This window comes from Sylvia atricapilla, chromosome 1 (genome assembly GCF_009819655.1).
Source record: "Sylvia atricapilla isolate bSylAtr1 chromosome 1, bSylAtr1.pri, whole genome shotgun sequence".
Classification (NCBI taxonomy): domain Eukaryota; kingdom Metazoa; phylum Chordata; class Aves; order Passeriformes; family Sylviidae; genus Sylvia; species Sylvia atricapilla.
The window spans coordinates 88774891-88787632 of NC_089140.1; the positions used below are offsets into that span (position 1 = coordinate 88774891).

Here is a 12742-nt window from a genome sequence, read left to right on the forward strand (position 1 = left end):
TCGAAAAGTCTTTATAACTAATGTCGGCATGCCTTAAATTAAATTTGAATTAAAATTTCCCGTTTGTAAACTTTCGGATGTAAACTTTTTAAGTAGGTCTACACTATAGTACGTGCTTTTTGGACATGGAATTAAATAACTTTCACGACATTGATCCCTTAAAGTCGCAGCCAGGAGAAAATGTTCAGAACAGCAATGAGCAAAGTCTTTCCATTGAACTGAGCAAACTGAACTTTAAATCCTCGTTTATGTTGTTTGGTTTTGGTTGTTTTTTTTTTTTTTAAAAAAAAAAGAAAAGGAAGAAAAAGTTTTATAATTGAATTTAAACTCTTGCAAGTCTCTTTTCAGTGTAGCTGACTCTTCAAGCGTTAGAAAGTCCTTTGCCCCGCGGCGGGCCTGTTAGGAACAAAACATTTTGCTTCCTGATTTGGGAAACGCCAGAAACTCTTTGTTTGAGTCATGGTGGGCCAGGTTTGAGAGCTGCCCCTTGAGCACGTTGGCGCCGTTCCCCACCGCGCGTCCCAAGGCGCCCGTTTCCAGAATGGCTCCTTTGGTGGTAGCCCAGGAAACTGTTGTGTTGCTCAGGGCTTGGTTTAAAGTACTGTGCCTGAACAGGGGGTCGTGAAACACCCCGTCCACCCAGTTCCTGAGGTTGGTGACCGGCGAATCCTGGTGCCTGTCGATGACGCTGACCGGGGCGGGAGCGGCGGCGGCGGCCGAGCCCCCCGGCCGTTTCAGCATGCAGGAGGGGTACTCGGCCTGGTTGAGGGAGGTGGCGGTGTGCGCCAGGGACCAAATCCTGGGCTTCGCCTCCAGCAGCTGCTGCCCCTGCTGGAAGCACATCTTGGACTCGCAGCCGCGCTGCCGAGCGCCCAGCGGGTCGGGCCCGCACTCCTCCGCCGCCGTCTTCAGGCAGCTCCGCGCCCGCTCCGCCGCCGCCTCCTCCTCCTCCTCCCCGGCGGCGGCGGGCGGCGGCATCTTGGCGGGGAGCTCCGCGGCCCGCGGCGGGTGGCTGCCGCCCGGGAGCGGGAGCGGGTGCGGATGCGGGAGAGGGTGCGGGAAGGGCCGCCTCAGCTCGCACTCCGAGCTCTCCGACTCGGCGGCGTCCAAGTCCTCCAGGTCGCTGAGCTCCAGCTCCTTCTCGTCCTTGCCCGTGGGTTCTGCGGGGCGGGGAAGGGACAGCAAAAACAAGACACACGGTCACTTGTCGGCGCGGCGCTGCCCCGCGGCCGCCCCCACCAGCGAGGCCCGCGGCCGCCCCCACCAGCGAGGCCCGCCCTGGGGGCGAGCTGCCGGCCGAGCCCCCGCGGCCGCACCGCTAAGTGCCTGGTTTTAGCAGGGTACCCTCGGCTTTCCCGCTCTTCATCGCCTCTTCCTGCGAACCCTCCTCCTCCTCCTCCTCCTCTTCCTCGTAGGGCCGCTTCTCGTCAGAGCACTTGTTCCGCGGGGGCCAGGTCATCTTGTTCTCCTTCTTGAGCCGCCGGCGGGCGTTGGCGAACCAGGTGGAGACCTGGGTGAGGGTCATCTTGGTGATGATGGCCAGCATGATCTTCTCGCCCTTGGTGGGGTAGGGGTTCTTGCGGTGCTCCTGCAGCCAGGCCTTCAGCGTGCTGGTCGTCTCTCGTGTGGCGTTTTTTCTCCGTGTCCCGCCGTCCATCGTCCCGTACCTGCAGGCACAGGGGAGTCCCCGGGATGTGACACTTGGCTCTCGTCCCCCGCGCACCTGCCCGACGCGGGGTGCCAGAGCCCGGGCCCCGACCGCTTGCCTGCGGCACCCCCCGGAGGGCGGCTGGACCGGAGAGGGGGGAGATGGATGAGGACAGCTCAGCTTTATGAGGGAGACCAGCCTAGAGAATTCAGGCCGAGGAAGGAAACCAAGAAGGAAGGGTTCAACCAGGAGAGCAGCAGCGGGCAATGCAAATTTCTGCTCTGCCTTGGCGGTGGTGGCTGAAAGCGGGAAGGAATTGTCTTTTTTTTTTTTTTTTTTTTCCCCTGTAAAGTCAATGTCAACATTTCAGGCAGCAGGAAAAGCCTAGCAGCATGCAAACTCACAGAAATACCACTTTCTTCTCGTTTTATTAGTCCTCTCCAAACAAAATTCGTCTGGGTGACCCCAGGGTGTAAGTGTTAATAGAAATATATTTCCTCTTACTCCTTTTATTAGTAATCTCCTCAACCCTTTTGTTCCTGAAATTGTAGGAACCTAACGCAGATGACACTGGGCTGCGACTGAATATTTAATGCACATCCTCCAGGAAAGGTCACTGGCGCCCAATGGGCCTCTGAGCTGGAAACGGCGTGTGAGGGGGTTTGCGCTGGTTTAAAACTAATAAATATATACACGGGATGCCCAAGCCTGACTCCGCGCAGGGAAAGACAATTACCGCCCCGGTTAAGAGGGATTGCCCCCCGCGCTACCGCCCGCCCGGGGGGCGGAGGACCCCGTGTCGGCGCGGGGAAGGGGAGGCGACATGGCCGGGAGATGCTGAGCGGCGAGGAGGCAGGTCGGAGGGGTTGCCGGGGCGGGGCGGGGCGGCGATGGCGGGGGTGGAGGGCAGCGAGCGGGGCCGGGGAGGGGACGGCGCTTACCTGTCGTACTGGTACTGGCTGAGGGTGTGATCGTAGGGGTAGTAGGCAGCCGCCGGGGCGATGCCCGCATGCGCAGAGCCGCTCCCGTCCTTCGCATCCAAACTGTTCTGCAAGAGACACCGCCCGCCGCCCTCAGCCCCCGCCGCCGGGAGAGCCCGGCCCCCGCCCGGCACCGCCGCCCCCGCCCCGGACCTTCCTGGGAGCCCCTCGGCCCCCAGCGACATCAATGGGGGACATTAACGCGAGCTGTTACGGTGCAGGGAAAAAAAAAAAAAAAAAAACAAAAAAACAAACCCAAAAGGGAAAAAGGTTTTATGGGAAGAGTGCGTCGTTTTTCGGCAAGCCTGGGTCTGGGTCGCCCTAAACTGCCCGCCCGGACGGCCCTCCGCACGCGGCCGCCGGCTCGTCAGGCGCGACTTTTAATTGCGCTACCGCGAGGAGCGAGCGCCGGGCTGGAACAGCTGCCGACCGCGGGGCTGGGCTCGGGGAGCGCCGTGCGGCACGGCGGGGCGGAGGAGACGCGCCCGGGGCTGCCGCCGCCCGGGGAGGGCTCCCGCCGGGAGGGCTCCCGCCGCCGGGGGCACGGGGGGAGCGCGGGGCCGACGGGCGGGCGGGAGGGACGGAGGGAGCGAGCGTCCCCCGGGGCGGCTTACCAAGGAGTAGAAGGGGGGAGCCTCGGTACCGTAGGTCACGTAGTTTCCATAGCCCTGGGGCCCGGCGTAGGGTCCGCCGTAGACCCCCAGGGCGGCGGCGGAGTTGAGCTCGTGTCGGGCGGTGGCGAGCAGGCGGCTCTCGTACACCGGGCAGTACACGGGCGTCTGGGCGGAGGCGGCCGCCCCCGTCTCAGCCAGCGTCCGGCTGCTGGACTCGCAGCAGGTCGTCAGGGAGTTGGTGCTCATCAGGAACTGGAGGGAAAGAGAGCGGCGCTGAGGGCGGGGTGGGGGGAGCTCCTCGAAGTGTAACCAAGTTTGGGTTCGGTTGTTTTTAGATTGTGTAGGTTCGGCGGGCTTTTGTTTGGGTTTGGTTTGGTTTTGGTTAGGTTTTTTTTCAGATCAGGTTGTAGCTTTGGGCTGTCGCCTCCCTCCTCCCTCCCGTGCCGTATTTTACTTCAATCGTGATAGAAACGCTCTGGAGAAGCGCAGAGGTGCAAGTATTTTATCAGGTTTTTAAAATGACTCCGCAACCACAACAACCACCAAACGCCCCGTGACTGTGGATGTTTAATCCTCTATAATACATTCCTCGGGCCCTCTGCATTTAAAAGCTAACTTTTCCTGGGATGTTTTCACAAGACTGAGGTTTACACCGTATTCTCCTCTTGCAGCACAATGATTGCAATCTACATTTTTAAGCCTTTTTTTTCGAAGTCATTCATGCATATTTATTTTGACTGCAGATTTGTAGCAGCCACGCACGCATCTGTTATTAACCTGCTGATTTAGAATATCCCATTCTGTTTCTACGGGCCGGACCTCCGTACGTCCATGTTTAATTGATAAACTGTGAATTTAATCGTGAAAGAGGAAAAAGAAAAGGGGAGGGGGGTGGTGTGTGCAGGTGGGGGTTGGAGATCTGTAGCTCCCCTTCTCACCTCTCTTATCTCTGTAATCCTCTCCCACGCGTCTTTATCACCTCCAAACACCCTAAACCCCACGTGTTTCATCCCGTTTAAAAACTGGTGCCCGAGACAGAACTTGGGCATCCTGGAAAGCTGCGGGGCGAGCATCTGCTTTGCCGCTACCGCATGCGGGAGAGGATCGCTGCCGCCCTCATCCCGGACGGAAGGCATCGATAAGGACTGAAATTCAATCAATTAACGCTGGTAGGCAAAAAGTCTTACCTGGGGTGCAGAGGAGTAAGGGTAGCCAAACTGAGGATAGGACATGGTACAGAGGCTCCCAGTTATCTAGAAACAAGGCGAGGCGTCTGATCTGCACGCTATTGCAGCCTGGCTCTGCTCTGTCGTACCAATTGATTGGTAACCACAGGTCCCTAGATGCTTATAGGACGAAGCAGAAAACCACATTTAATTTATTTACATGAAAACTTAAACTTTTTTTTTTTTTCTTTTAAGTATGTACGCTACATATTTCACCTTCCCCGCTACAGCTACGACACAGAAATAATTGTTACATGTAGACTCCAAGGCTGGCAGAAGTGGGGGCAAAAGAGAAATACTTTGCACCCACGGAAAAATAAAAGGTGGGAAGCAGAAAAGTGATACAAATGTATCAGCTCACAAGCACGTTGTTTTAAAAGAGCAGAGCATCTGACGTCACGCAAAACCTACTCAAATTAACCTGCCTGTAAATTTAACACTCGTTTTCGGGAATCTTTCCCCTGGCACGGAAAACAGACTCTCCAGCATCGCCTTCAGCCTGCCTAACAGGGGCGAAAAGTTTGGGAAGCTTTTCTGTAGCGGCAACGCCTGCTTGCAACACATATATTTCTGCAGGCAAGGGAAGGAAATGAATGTTTTTAATCTGAAGGATCAATGTTGTATCAGCTATTTTCCCCACCCTCCTTAGTCACTGAAAGGCTAGTAAGCACTTTTAATTAGAAATTAATTAATGAGCAGCTGCTTCTTCCCACCCCACAGTAATAATTAGTCTCAATTACAAACAAGACATATGAAGGGACACACGACTGAGTCTTCATTTAAGATTTAATCAACAGTTAAAATTAGCGCTAACGCTGACAATAAAGCACGTGATAAGCAATCCTGCTTTTCTTTTCGGCTTTTATTCCAGGCGTGTGATTACAGGTAAAAATCCCTACAAGCGTCTTCCGGGGAATGATGGAAAAGATGTGACTTTTCACATGAAAACGACTTTGATCCCGTCTCAAACTTCCAACACCCCCTTCTACACGACTCATCCCATCGCTGCCATCAGCCTCCCTTCCCTCTGGGGGTCTGGGGACCCTCCTGCACACGCAAGGAGGCAGCAACCCCCCTCTGCTGCAGGCTCGGAGGGAACGGGCCGTGGGGGGAAGATGCTGCAGCCCCAGCACGGCTCCCCCGGAGGCCGGTGGCACCGAGGCAGGGCAAGCAGGCAGCCCCCGGGAGGACAGAGGCAGCGGAGGAGTCAGCTCCGAGGCTGGAGCTGGGCTGCTGCTGGTGCAGTCGAACGCTGCTCCATGGTGTGCAGACTTGCTCAGAGAGATTCCTGGGTTCAGACATGTGAATAGCCCCAGGGTCACACTCTAATTAATGATGATATTCTCTTCTTCTCCCCAGCTGGAAGACTGCCTCCCAGAAACGAATCTGCCCACACTGACAGCTCGATTGAGGGTGATTGATGACTATCTGGAGACCACAGTACACATAATATAATATCTGCTGCGTAATTGCTTTAATTTACAGATGAAAATACTAGTTCTCAGATCGAGTTAGACTACAACGAGAGGCGTTTTATGGCGTTTTAGAGTGTTTGCAAATAAAAGATATCAGATACAGTACATGCAAATTATCCTGACAGCTCAGTATCTATAGCCGGGAGAAAGGTATAAAGAAAGGGAATCAAATGACATAAATAATCGGTTTGGAATTCTGTATTGATTTTTGGGTGGGAAGAAAGTGCTTTTTCTTTCCTCACCTGAATTTCTAATTCCTTTTTATTTCTGAGAATATTAATAACTTTGCCATTGGGTTTCATTTAAAGAAGTGCTTCTCTATTCCTCCTCCTGCATTATACCCCGGTGCTGCCAAGGTATAATGATACTTTTAGCGACTCTTTACCAGCAGCTTCCTTCTGTGCGGAGTGCTGACGGACTACTGCATTGTTTGGGAAGAAAAGACACCCAGTGTTTACACAATGGTCTGCACGCAGTGTTCCGTGCTGCTCCCTCTGCCTCCTGTGCCCATTGCGCTGGGGGATGTTTGTTTAAGCTCTGGAATAAAACTCACCGGTGGTAGGGAAGAAAATAGTTGCACTTATCTCAAGAGCGGCTCGGTGTAAAGCACTATAATTAGCTGGGAGAGCTGGAGAACTGCCTGAAGAAGTCCTCCCAGTTTTCCAGGCTACAGTTTGGGAAATGTCCTGAAGTTGTGGTGGTGATTTTTTTTTTTTCCCCCACTGCAGATGTCAGCTCCGCAGTGGCCCACAGTACTACAGGTTTTGATATTTAGATGAGTCTATTAAACTTTAAAATACAAGGAGAAATTCAATATTTATAGTCCTTGTCTATTTATATATCACAGTTGTCTTTCACTGCGCCATGCAAATACTCTGGTGCCCATTTTCGCACTGAACTTTCCTGTATTAATCATGATAATTATTTGTCATTTTTCTTTGCAGCCTGCCTGTTCTATTGCTTTACCCCTGGTCAGCTTTGTGTCAGTTCCAATCCATATTCCCTAGAAAGCAGTCATTAAAAAACCCCCACCAAAACAAACAAACAAAAAGAAAAAGCTACAAAAAACCTTAATAACCTTAAACACTTAAACGCTGAAAGCTGACATTATGTCCTCCCCCACTGCTGATGTCTTGTTTCACTTACAGTCTACAAATAATGGCCCTTTGTTGATAAGAAATTCAACACAATTATATTTCATCTTGAATTTTTGGTGCCAGAGCACAAACATGCATTAAGCCTCACAATGATTTAAAATAACCTTTGTGGTTCTTGCACATAAACAACGTAACACTGTTCAAATCCAAGCAAAGACGCTTAATGCTGTGGGCTATATCCTTAAGCATTTGGAAAATGCAAGTCTCTGCTGTGCAATAAAAATTGATCCTCGTCAAAGCCCCTTTCCTGTACAATGCAGTTAACAGCTTTTGAGAAAGAAACACACACAGCTTCCTCCAAAGTTGGAGGAAGGAAACCCATCGTGATCAATAGGAAATGCTGGAGAGTTCCCTTCTGGTCAGAACCAGCCTGCACACTCAGGCGAAAAGGTATTTCCCATCCAAAGCCCAGCCAGGTCTCTCTCCCAGGGTTATGAGCTTTTCCTCTCAGAACCTGGAGCCAGTGCTCATACAAGTTTTATTGTGAAAAATATGGAATGAGAATGAAAGAGTGTGATGCTGGAACAGGCCACAGCAGGTAAAACAGAACCTCTGCAGGACTCAGGCTTTGATGGACGTCTTCATGGACATGATCTAGAGGCAGTTAATGCAGCTACAGTTACTATCTTCGTTTTCATCGCCTTCTCTTTTGGAGGGGTTATTGCCACTCCTGGAAATACTTCAGCAACGGAATTTGCTTATGGGCTAAACAGACTTTAGGGAACTCTTTCAGTCGAGTTTGCTTTGTTTTCACGTTACAGATTTAAAGCAACATTGACACTGCCTGACTAAGACTGTAAAGCTCTACATGCTGCCCATTTGGAACGGAGGGCAGCCTACAACATTTTCAAGTAGGTTAGCTCCCATAAACTTGCTATTGACAGCAAATATGATTTCTTTTCCCCCTGAGCCCATCTGAGGTGTAATTGCACCTCCTGCACTCTGAAACGAGAGACAGCGAGACGATGCTGTCGACCTGCACAAACCCATGCCATGTCTTGGGATTGGCAGAGCCATGATGACCAAGAGAACAGTTGCATAAGAAGGCACTGCTAATTAATTTACTCAGTTTACAACTACATGTAAAATCAGTTATTCAAAGCTATCCATTTGAATGCTTTCATTTTGTAAGTCTCCAATCCTCTTGGCAAACAATCTAGATTACAGCAGAAAGGCCTCACGTGCTCATTCTGTTCTTTGTATTTACTAACTTTTCACACTCAAGAACTAGAGCTAGCACTTTCTCTCTCTTTCTCTCTTTTACATGCACAGCTACACACACACATAAAACTTTTCATCAAGAGAAGCAAAAGCTGCTACCTGGGCAGCTGCTCTATGGCTACAGATGGACCCTACTACATGCCCACATTTACCTGCTCAGTGCAGAGCATCGCAACTACGCTTTCACTAGCAAAGCAAAGATTGTATAAAATTTCCTTTCTCAGCTCCTGTACCCCCCAGTGCTGCAGACCCGCAGGCATTCAGACACCACCACCTCTGAGCACTCTGGCAGCCGACAGCGTCAACTTACTTCCCTGCAAAGGTAAAACTTTACTGCTTGCAAGGTCAAATTCTGTCTTTTAAAGTTCGCCTTAAAATCCAGAAAGTTTGACTCGGTACCTTACCTTACTGCTCGCTGAATATCATATCCACACCCCCTTCCCAAGAAATAACACACGTATGTTAAAATACATTTACCCTCTGTCCTAGGTAAAGATTGCACAAAGCCAAATGATTCATCACGGATAGTTTCTCTTCCCTCCAGCAGTTCGTTTTCAGCTGCCTTGCTGCTAAAGCAGGCTCCGAAAGAGAAGGGGGGCGGGGGGGGGGGTAAGCCCCACCGCTCCCCTCCACCCCCCGCTTCCATGGAGACACGCACACACACACACACACACAGAGTCACAAGCATCGCCACCAAAAGAAGAAATTTTTTTACCTGCGATCACGCCGGACTTCGGCTAAAAGCTGGTAGCGATGGCTGTGCCATGGCAGGGCTCCTCTCTGTTGTGCGCTGGCTGGCGCGGCAGGGAGCTGCGGGGAGCTAACGCAGACATCTCTCAGTGCGCGGTACCTGCGCGGCACGGAGCCTTCGGTCCCCAGGCGCCACAGCCACTTCACTAACCCCCTGTACCAGAGTGACGCTCAAGTGAATAGTTCCACTGATCACGCTCTTTCCTACTGATTAACACTTTCCAACACGACCAGGCATTCCACTTCCAACTTTTCCCGTTTTAAAGCAGAAGCAGCCAGCGCCGCTTGCTTCTGCGGGTTATAAACGCCGTCTGGGGCGTGGGGGACACCATAATTAATAGCAGGTTAGTAAAATTAGTGCTGCCACTCCAATTGTTGTCCTTGTTGCCAACAATAATTGCATTGATTCTGGAAGGACACGAATGTCCTCCATTTAACCTAATGATCTGCGGGTTGCACACGCTGTACGGCAGCCGCGGCGGTGATTAACTGAGAGCACCTCCAAACTATCATTTATCTCCGCGAGTCACGACTGAAAGGCGCTAAACTTACAGGCAACTCTCCCTGCCTCTCTCGCCGTCTTTGTTTCCCTCCCGCTGGAGGAGGCGGGCTGGGACGTCGGCGTAGCCCTGCGCGCAGGAGACGGGCACCTGTACCTGTCCCCCCGGCCGCCTCGGCTTTATTCATAGCCCGGGGGCAGCGCGGCGGAGCCGGGCGCCGCGGAGCTGCCGGGGACCGCCCGGGCCAGCGCCCCCCGGCCGCGGGGAGGGGGCAAGGGGGGGCGGCGCGGCAGCGCCCGGCACCGGGGACCCGCTCCCTGCAGCGCCCCCGAGGCTGGCTACGCCGTCGCTGCCCGCCCTGGGCGCAGCCCCACAGGGGCTGTCCGGGCACCGGGGGCTTCCTCCGGGCCGAGGTGGGGGGGCAGGCGAGCGGGGAGAGGGGGCAGGTGCCGGCGGCAGCCCCAGGCAGGTCGGGGCAGGAGCGCTTGTTCCCGCTTGTCCTCTCCGTCCTGCGCCCGTCCCTCCGTCCGGCCGGCCGTCCGTCCCGCCCGGCCTCAGCCGCAGGCCGCCACCGCCGCTCTCTCCCGGGGAGAAGTTACACGGGCCCGAGGCTGGGCGAACCGGCAGCCAGTCCGAAATGCCTTCCCCGGCGTGCAGCCTCCCGCCGCCCTCCCAGTCCCGGGCACCCAGGGCCGCTTGGGGCTCCGGGCCGCTGTCCGGGGCCGCGCCGCGCCCGGGATCCCCGCGGGAGCCCGTGCATGACAACTTCACCGCGCGCTCGGTACTTTCTTTTCTTAATTGTTTGTTCAGCAGGAAAAGGGACAAATCGGGATTGACAGAAGGGGGAGGAGGGATCAATATCATTCCTGTTTAAAGGCGTGAGCCTGGGCAGACGTCTCAATAAGACAGAGGAGGAGAAAAAGAGAGTATTATATCCTACCTAATTAAGCGAAGACAAAGAGGTGTGGGGAGAAAGGTTCAGCAGGGGTGGGGTGGCAATGGGAATTTTTAATCTGGTGTCTTCCCACAGTAACCACCAAGGCTGAACAGTAACGTTAATAAGGAACATCTGTACGTCGACTGATTTATTCTTGCCAGGGCTCTTTCATGCCTGTGTCATTTGCATGGCCCCGTGCTCGTAATGTTCGACACACGCTGCACCTTGTAGTGCAATGACAGGGTAAATCTGATGAATGCTGAAACTGGGAAATCCTCTTCTCTTTCCCCTTTCTCCCTCCTCGGATTGCCCGTGCAGCTTTCAAGGTGGGGAAACCACACGGAGAAAGAAAACGTGAGCCTTCTCTCTTGTAAACAGAAAGCCAATCATGCCACGAGCCTTTGCATTTTAAAGCGGAATAACAAACCACAGCGACGTGGATGCCCTGGTTGCCCGCCCAGGGCTGCCTCCCCGCCGGCGGGGCGAGGGCTCCGCCGTGCCCCCCGAGGGTGCAGGAGGCGTGTGTGCCGTCCCCATCCCGGCACTGCGGGTCTGGACTTTCCCTCCCTTCCCCCGGGAAGCCCGTCCCTCTGCGCTACCCCCGAGCTCCGGCCTCGGGTTGCCTGTGAGCCCGGCCGCCCCCCGGGGCCCCGTCCAGCCGCCTGCCCGGCCGAGCCCGTGTTTTACAGGGCGCGGTGGCACCATCCGCCGCCTGCAGGTGACATCGGCCCTAATGTGCTTTGAGGGGACCGGGACCTCTCAGTGCCCTTCTCCAAACCTTTCCCCATCCCGGCGCCCGGTGCTGGGCCAGAGGCCGCCCCCGCTTTTCCCGACGCCAGAGTTACAGCGGGGGAGCTCCGGTGCTGGGGGTTTGCTGGATTCATCTGTCTCCCTGCCCTGAAATATGATGTTCAAGGGCAGGAGGCGTCGTTCAAAGAGTAATCTTTTATATTAACAGCTACAACCAGTAACAGTGCATTAATATGAGTCTTTTGTAATATAACAACCTCAGGTCCACGAGATCAACATTTTTAATTATTTCAGTGATGCTTAAAGGAAGTGAACAGGCTTGAGTCTGTCTTTTCCAATTTGCTCATGTGGATCTGCACACCTTGGAAGTTGCCATCCATTGCCACTCTGACCTACGTAGAAGAAAGTGTGGTGGCTTTCTGTCAGAAACTGGTCCAGCCAGGCAGAGAGCAACCAGCCTAAGTGGGGCTGGAATCCCAAAAGACAGGCATGCAGGTCAACCATAGTGACATGATGGACACTGGGGGAACAGTGGTCACTGATAAATCTGAGAAGATGCTTGCCACAAGAGCAAAAGCTTTTGGGCAGCACTTCCAAAAAACCAGTCCAAGGCTGGAAGGGCATTTGTAGATTTTGCTTATGTTGTTGGTAATGTTGTTAAGATGTCTTTCTCTTTTATTTTTGTTTAAATGACCAATAATGCTAAGGTTTCAACCATTTTAAGTGTTTAAACTATTAAAAGGTGCTCTTTTCACTGTAGAAATGCTTTTGGTCCTGTCTCTCCTGGCATTCTTTGGCATTCTTTCCCATTTCTGTAGTTAGAGCAATGCCCTGTCTTCTGTGAAAAGGCCATTATTAAATGATACCAAGTGGTTAAACCCCTTAATTTTCCATGTCATTAGACAAACAGCAGTGGTGATAGCACCACATATTTCCATTCAGAAAGAGAATATAATTTAATTTTCAGTGTCAATTCCTTCGGCACTATGGCTATATTTTGAAGACCTACTTTCTAAGATATTAGATGGGAGAAAACAGCAGCTTGATCTCTTACTTTTTTTGGCCTTTATTTTCCTGTAGAGGTTACTAAATCACATCTAGTCAAGGAATAATATACTAATGCATGTATCATAACTCATGTTCACTATGAAGGTCCTAGAAACACATTAGCTTAATCATGAAACCTCTGAGATAATTTACTTAACTGGAATAATTTCACAGGAAAGCCAATATAATTCAAAATATAGTAAATACATGGATAGAAATCAGATTTTCAATGAAACTATTTTTGTCCTCATCTGGTTATATGGTGCCAAGTTATACGGTAGCCTCAGAGCAGCAAGGTTTGTCTTAATTTGCAGGGATCCATACAGGTACATTTCTTTTCCTTTTCTCACATTAAATTCATTATGTGATGTTCAAAAGACTGATGCACACTAGAAAACCTTTAGGCATTTCTGTGTAACGGGGATGGTTTATTAAAA

General features: G+C 52.3%; 1 protein-coding gene across 2 annotated transcripts; it reads right to left on the bottom strand.

Moving 5' to 3' along the window:
- Positions 1-260: 260 nt before the first annotated feature.
- Positions 261-9660, bottom strand: IRX4 (iroquois homeobox 4). Of its 2 annotated transcripts, XM_066327551.1 has the most exons (7): positions 9624-9660; positions 9037-9225; positions 4430-4588; positions 3243-3494; positions 2590-2696; positions 1345-1667; positions 261-1160 (listed from the first exon to the last, which is right to left on the bottom strand). In XM_066327551.1, exons 3-7 carry the CDS (start codon positions 4472-4474, stop codon positions 400-402), a joined length of 1488 nt encoding a protein of 495 aa, XP_066183648.1. In that variant the 5' UTR covers positions 4475-4588; positions 9037-9225; positions 9624-9660; the 3' UTR covers positions 261-399. The 2 variants fall into 2 exon arrangements, with proteins under 2 accessions (XP_066183648.1, XP_066183656.1); XM_066327559.1 differs by lacking the exons at positions 9037-9225; positions 9624-9660 and having other exon boundaries at positions 4430-4614.
- Positions 9661-12742: the final 3082 nt, after the last annotated feature.

What these genes read in the sequence shown, in the direction of transcription:
- IRX4 (XM_066327551.1), bottom strand. Translation starts at nt 4,474, where the DNA reads ATGTCCTATCCTCAGTTTGGCTACCCTTACTCCTCTGCACCCCAG. An exon ending in CTCCCCCCTTCTACTCCTTG is followed by an intron (nt 2,697 to 3,242) that starts GTAAGCCGCCCC and finishes TGTCTCTTGCAG; the next exon opens with AACAGTTTGGATGCGAAGGA. An exon ending in GAAGAGCGGGAAAGCCGAGG is followed by an intron (nt 1,161 to 1,344) that starts GTACCCTGCTAA and finishes CCCGCCCCGCAG; the next exon opens with AACCCACGGGCAAGGACGAG.